The sequence below is a fragment of the Mandrillus leucophaeus genome, unplaced genomic scaffold (genome assembly GCF_000951045.1).
Source record: "Mandrillus leucophaeus isolate KB7577 unplaced genomic scaffold, Mleu.le_1.0 Scaffold71, whole genome shotgun sequence".
Lineage (NCBI taxonomy): Eukaryota > Metazoa > Chordata > Mammalia > Primates > Cercopithecidae > Mandrillus > Mandrillus leucophaeus.
The window spans coordinates 199593-206144 of NW_012107697.1; the positions used below are offsets into that span (position 1 = coordinate 199593).

At 49.7% G+C, this 6552-nt stretch overlaps 1 protein-coding gene across 1 annotated transcript in view; it reads left to right on the forward strand.

Annotated features, from left to right (window-relative positions):
• The window catches only part of CEP164 (centrosomal protein 164kDa), a 105855-nt gene that overhangs the window by 61008 nt on the left and 38295 nt on the right, over positions 1 to 6552 (forward strand). The window contains exons 13-14 of the mRNA XM_011965001.1: positions 490 to 636; positions 4984 to 5193. Of these exons, the coding sequence (XP_011820391.1) occupies positions 490 to 636; positions 4984 to 5193 (357 nt within the window). The remainder of the gene's footprint in view (positions 1 to 489; positions 637 to 4983; positions 5194 to 6552) is intronic.

Below are 6552 nucleotides of genomic sequence, written 5' to 3' on the forward strand. Positions count from 1 at the left end.
CAGCCCCAGCTGGAGCCCTGTTATGTGCTCGGCCCAGAGAGAGGGAAGCCCAGATCACTCGGAGTCCAGCTGAGAGGACCTTTTTTTCCTAGCCTAGTCCAGAGCATGGTGGACATTTGTTAGTTCTCTGTCCCCCTAGCAAGAGAAACATGCTGGTCTTAGAATTTATTGGGTTGGAATGAATCACTAGGGAACCTGAGCAGCATCAATGTGTAATCAACAGCATCCACTGAACACCTGCTATGTACGGAGCTCCTGGGGTACCATAACCATCCTGCTTCTGTTGTGAGGCAGGAGTCTCTGGTCTTTGATGCAGATAATTCAGGGAGAGGAAGGGTGGGGAGAGGGAGGTTTAAGACCTGAGGTAGGGAAACTGTTGGGGCTGTCTCTCTTGTCTCTATCATAGCTCTTTGACCCCAAATGGCATGCGTCTTAAGCCTCTTGCTTTCTTACTGGCTTTAACACAGTTGTTTCCTTACTGCTATCAAGGGAGCAGGCCCCAAGCCCACCTGCTGCCCACGAGAAGGGCACGGAGCAGCATTCCCAGGCCGAGGAGCTGGGCCCTGGGCAGGAAGAGGCAGAGGAGAATGAGGAGAAGGTGGCGGTCAGCCCCACCCCGCCAGTCTCTCCAGAGGTGTAAGGGCCAGTTTTGCGTGTCTGTCCCTGTCCTCCTCTGCGTGTGGGCTGCTTCAGTGCCTATTGACTCTTGGGTGGTGGGAGGTGGGGCTCAGGCTCTGGCCAGGGGTTAGAGTATAGGGAGATTTAGCATGTCCTTGGTGCTCTGTGTGCTGCCTTGAGAGCCCCACGCAGGCGTGACTGATCCTTACCTGGGGTTAGCTTTTGTCCCTGGGGCTCCTGGTCAGGACTTGAGGTACAAGGGCGGATGAGGGGGTACCTCCTGGCTCATTTGCTAAACTTGCTAAATCATGTTTCCTGTCTACCAAGTACTGTTTTTCTCTTCAAAAATGTTGAGGTATGTAAGTACACTGCAGTACATAGGCCTGAAGTGTACAGTTCAGTGAAAGTTTGCATCTGTGCACACTGTATAACGGCCACTCAAATGGGGACTGTCTCCATCCCTCGAGGAAGTTTCCTCGTGCCCCTCTCAACCCACCCACCCCAGGTCTTCACTGTTCTGACCTCTGACCTCCAAGTTTTGGCCAGAGGGTCATTTTTCCAGTTCTCCACTTCACATAAATGGAATTATACAGTACACAGGATTGATCTTTTGTGCTTGTGTTCAAAGCTCAATGTGTTTTTGTGATTCACCTATGTTGAACCAAGTACTTCTAAAATTTAGAAATCATTTAGCTTTTCTCCTTCCATTGTCACCCTTCCCCTTCCTACCCATTTTTCAGATGAGGAAACTGAGGCTCAGAGAAGTGAAGGGATTCATCTAAGGTCACATCGCTAGTCAGCGGCAGAATTAGAACTAGATTCTAGGCAGGGCATGGTGGCTCACGCCTGTAATCCCAGAACTTTGGGAGGCCAAGGCAGGTGGATCACCTGAGGTCAGGAGTTTGAGACCAGCCTGGCCAACATGGCGATACCCTGTCTCTACTAAAAATACAAAAATATGGCGGGCGCCTATAATCCCAGCTACTTGGAATACTGAGGCAGGAGAATGGCTTGAACCTGAGAGGCGGAGGTTGCAGTGAGCCGAGATCGTGCCACTGCACTCCAGCCTGGGCAACAAGAGCGAAACTCTGTCTCAAATAAAAACACTAGATTCTAGTCACTAGAGCCCTAGACTTCTGACTTAGCCTGCAGCCACTGTTCCTTTTCTCTGCATGGAGAAAGACAAGGGTCAGGACTTAAACATTTTCCCTTCTGTGAACTGAGCAGGTCTAAAGGATTTGGGACTGACTCGTGAGCAGAGACAGGTTTACGCACACGTTACTCACAGCAAGTTCATGCACACATTACTCACTGAGAGCTGGCAGGACACGTGAGCTCAGGATCTTGTGTCGTAGGAGTGGTGTAGGGAAGGGGTGGTCACGTCTTTCCAGTGGTGATACATCCTACAATGAAAACTGTGACCTTGAGGATTTAGGAATTATACAGCCTTCCTGTCACCGTGGTGGCTGTGGTCAGCCAGTTCAGGATACTTTCTATGAGGACAGGAGGTGGGTGTAGTTCAGAGTGGAAGATTGGGCCGACGTCAGAGGGGTGTCTTCCCAGGATCTCTAGAGTGAAGCCTGGGCAGCAGGGCTCAGTTGGGGCCTTGGCTTCCCTGGCTCCTCCCCAGCTGCCTTGGCTGATTCATTCCCTTCCCTTGTGTTTCTCCTGCCACCCCAGCAAGGCTGCCCCTGCTAGGGTCTCAGAGATAGTTGACAACGTGGTTTCAGTTTACACCATCCCCTTAGGAAATGCCGTCTGTTCTTTCCTGAGTCTCTTCAGGCCCCATCACTTCCTTGTTATTAATCTTTACAGCTGCATTAGGAACAAATGGGTTGTCTAGGTTTTGTGGGAGTAGTTCTGTGTCTGTCAGCTTCCAGAGGTGTAGGCAAGCTGGGTCTGAAGGGTTAGGAGCAGAGGGCAAGCTAGAGGGAGCAGGTAGGCCAGAAGGCAGCACATGCCACTCACTGAATGCTTTCTGGCCAAGGCCAGGACTAGGAAACAGGAAGATTCTCCCCTTGTCATGCCAGCGTCTTTCGTGAGGATGTGCAGAGAAGAGGGTAAAAGAATCAAAACCATGAAGTTGAGTATGAGAGGAGACATAACTTTTGTGGTAGTACCATGAAAACCGTTTCGCAGTGTTCCTAGGTGCCATTTCCCTGCCCTCTGCTCTCCTTCCCTGTCTCTCCCTGCTTTCCCTTCTGGCTTTCTCACACGTGTCTTTGAGCTACTTGCTCGTCAGCCTGAAATGATTATGCTCCTGCAGAGCCTCCCCTTTGTCACTCACTGTAGGAAACTGGGTCCCACTGATTCTGATACCTGAGGAGTTGGCCTAGAAATCCGAGCTGTTTCTTCCCCTGGAGTCCTCAACTTCCCGATCATGTCATGGATCTTTCAGGCATTGTTTACTGCCTTGGACCTGAGCTAGCAGTTTGAGCTACTAGATCTTTAAAACAAGGCGAGGGAGAAGAGGTCCACTGACAGACGGCCCAGCTTGCCTCTGTGCAAGCTCACTGGTGCTCATAGCCTGGGCACATGCCCCACGTGCTGTGATGCCCCATCTTTCCAGAGCATCTGTCCCTAGGGCTCCACATAGCTTGCAGCCTGCAGGAGAGAGAGACATTAAAAGGCACCATCTCAGGGAAAAAAGATGTTTTCAGCCAAGGTTGGAAATGAGTTGGAGGGTTGATGAGGCGGAGAGCTGTGGGGGAAGGCTCTTTCTGAGGGCAGGATTCTCAGAGGAGGTGGCAGCCACATGTCTTACATCTGCATCAGTTGGGCTGTGTCAGGGGACTCAGAGGAAGCCAGGCTTTGGAAGGAAGGAGGAAATGGAGTTGGGAGCAGAAAAGAATTGAAGGCATAGCTCAAGATCATTTCTGGTCCAAGTTATGATTTTAGGAAAGGGGAAATGGAAGGTCTTTATGGTATTTCAGAGATGACAGTAGCCTGTCCTGTCTTCCTCTCTCTCTAGTCTCAAGGTGCTGCAGTGGGATTCCTAAGCCCTTGTTTTCCTGTACTGTTCTAATCTGATCCTGCCCGCTGCTTTCCATCTGCAGTGGGGCTCGAGCTGGAGGGAGAAGGGGTTCTGAGTCCCCAGCAGGGAAGACCAGCTCCCCTGTTTGACTCTTGCCCAGCCCTCTTTGTTTTGGGTCATGCCCACACTTTCTGGTTAGGTTGACTGAGCCACCGTGCCAGGCCTGCAGCAGCCTGAGTGCTGTGCGAGGAGGGTGTGTGGTGAGACCAGTTTCCACTGTGAGATTGAGGGACCTGGATGTGCAGGCACATTCTGGCCTTTAGGAAAGTCACTCTGGAAGGCAAAATGCTTTATCCTGCTCATGCTTTCCTCATGCTTTATCCTGCTCATGCTTTCCTCATGCTTTATCCTGCTCATGCTTTCCTCATGCTTTCCTCATGCTTTATCCTGCTCATGCTTTCCTCATGCTTTATCCTGCTCATGCTTTCCTCGTGCTTTATCCTGCTCATGCTTTATCCTGCTCAGAATGTTCTCAGGATTCCTCTTTGGGCATTTCCTTGAAGAACCAGAAAACAAGCAAAATAACAGTCCTTATTACTTGACACACATCTTTTTAATGGATACCATTATTCCTGATCTCACCATCCTCTTATGCATCCAGGTCAGCTCTGAATTCCTTTTACTCATTTCTAAACATTTAATTAACTCTAAGCAGATGAAAACGTGCCCCCACGGGTAGACGGGGAACATGGCACTCATGTGCACACTTGCTACGTTTTTTGGCTTAGGGGAGCATCTCCTCCTGGCCCCCATGGTGTTGTGATAGGGGAGCTTCCTATTCCTGGGCTTTCCTGGACTGTTGTAGTTCTCAGAGCTAGGAGACCTGCTGCTGCTTCTTTCATGGGCCCATATACATTGGCCACTACTCAGTTTGGGAGGCAGAAAGCAGTCTCTGGGGACTGTTCCCAAATTGCTGGCATGAGCCTTAAGTAGCAGGCAGAGCTCTAGTGGGGAGGTGGTAATGGGGCTATGAGCCATTCTAGGAAGGAATCCAGTAGGGACAGAGCTTCACTCTGTCCCTGCTGCTGCCAGCTCTTGAGCTGCAGCTTCAGATTTTGACCTTGAGCCACAACCTCGCAAGTCAGCTGAGAGCCTGCTGTGGGCTGCCCTTCTCCCTTGGCTCCTGGGGCCTTAAACAGCCACAGTGGGGCTTGTCCTATAGAACAAGCATTGACCATATCTCTTGCCTGCCCTTGGGTGAGCTGTTTGACTCCTGATTGTGGGCCCTCCATTAGGATTCCATTTGTGATGTTCTGTATCCATTCTAACCTGGATGCAGAGGTGGGTGGACATTAACCCTGTGATGATATGCCATTCCCCACCCATGGCAGGCGATTCACAGAGCCTGTGGCTCCCCCAAAGCAGCTCTCAGAGGCTGCACTAAAGGCCATGGAAGAGGCAGTGGCCCAAGTACTCGAGCAAGACCAGAGGCACCTGCTGGAATCGAAGCAAGAGAAGATGCAGCAACTGCGGGAGAAGCTGTGCCAAGAGGAGGAAGAGGAGATTCTCCGGCTTCACCAGCAGAAAGAGCAATCTCTCAGGTCCTGCCCTTTCCCTTGGGCATGCTTCCCAGGGCCTTTCAGGGGATGTGAGGAGCCAGGGACATCCTCTCAGCCTGGGGACCACTGGGATGCCCATGGTTCTACCAAGACCAACTAAAGTTGGGAAACTTTACCCAACAATTTCTGCTTACATCTCATTGGTTACACCTAGTTGCAGAGAACACTGGGAAATGTAGTCCTTTAGCTGACCTCTTTACCCAGTAGAATAAAAGCACAGTTCTGTTGGTAAGGAAGAAAGGGAGAATGGATATTGAGCTGTTAGTGAGCCATCTGTCACCGTCCCAGGATGGGAAAGGTACTACGAAAAGGTGTTAACATTTCATTTACTTGGCAATTTAACTAAAGGCTGAGTCTTGTCCTCTTGTACAGAACATCTAAGAGTGGTAGAAAATTATTATTTTTAGATGATACCAGCAAAGTATATATAAAACATTTGTGCTTAATTTAGAGAAAATAAAACAGAAAACCAACATACAAGTACTGGGAAGGTCGGAACAATCTCTCACGAGCCCAATGCAGGAAGCACTGACCCAGGGTCTGTCCTTATATTGCATCCTTGTGGATCCTCCACCAGGGAGCATCCCAAAGAACAGACACCTCCAACCCCCTAGCATCCTCCTCTTCCAGCCAACTGAGAATTGGGGCAGGGGTCCACCCAAGCAGAGTGTGACTCACCTTAAGGTGCAGTGCCTTGGAGGAAATCCTGGCGGTGTGTCCCTGTCAGCCCCCCAGTCTCCTCCCCTCTTGCTGGCCACCCTGAGCTTGGCTGACTGTACTTTCCATCCCTCTCCCAAGGCCCCTGACTCCAGAGGCCCTCTTAGGTTGTGGGGAAGACTGGAATGCCAAAAGTGTCTTGATTCATGGCCTGGAACATAGTAGTTGCTGAACAAATAGTAGCAATTACTTTTATTTTCAGTTGAAATCAATGCATGTTCAGGCATTCTTGACTAAGTGACTTCTCTGTGGACAGTGCCTTGCCTGACTTTCTTCAAAATAGTTCATTACCAGAACCTGTTTCTGTTTATGCCCAAGCCTTTCTGAGGAATGGGCTCTTCTTCCCTCTGCTGGGAACTTCCATGTGGTAGAAATTTCTGGAAGCCACAGCTGATCTTATAACAAATATTTCTGGAATGAGAAGGCAGGCGGATTGGCCCTTAGTTTCTTTCACTGTAAAATGAAGGGATTGGACTTAAAACTTCTAAAGTCCCTGCCAGCTCTAACACTGTTGCTGTGTGTAAAATTTAGCCATAGGACAAAGAGAAAGGGTTTCTGGGAAATCTAGAAGGAAGGATTTTTACTTATTTCAAATTTTCTCTGTCTCTTTTTTTTTTTTTTTTT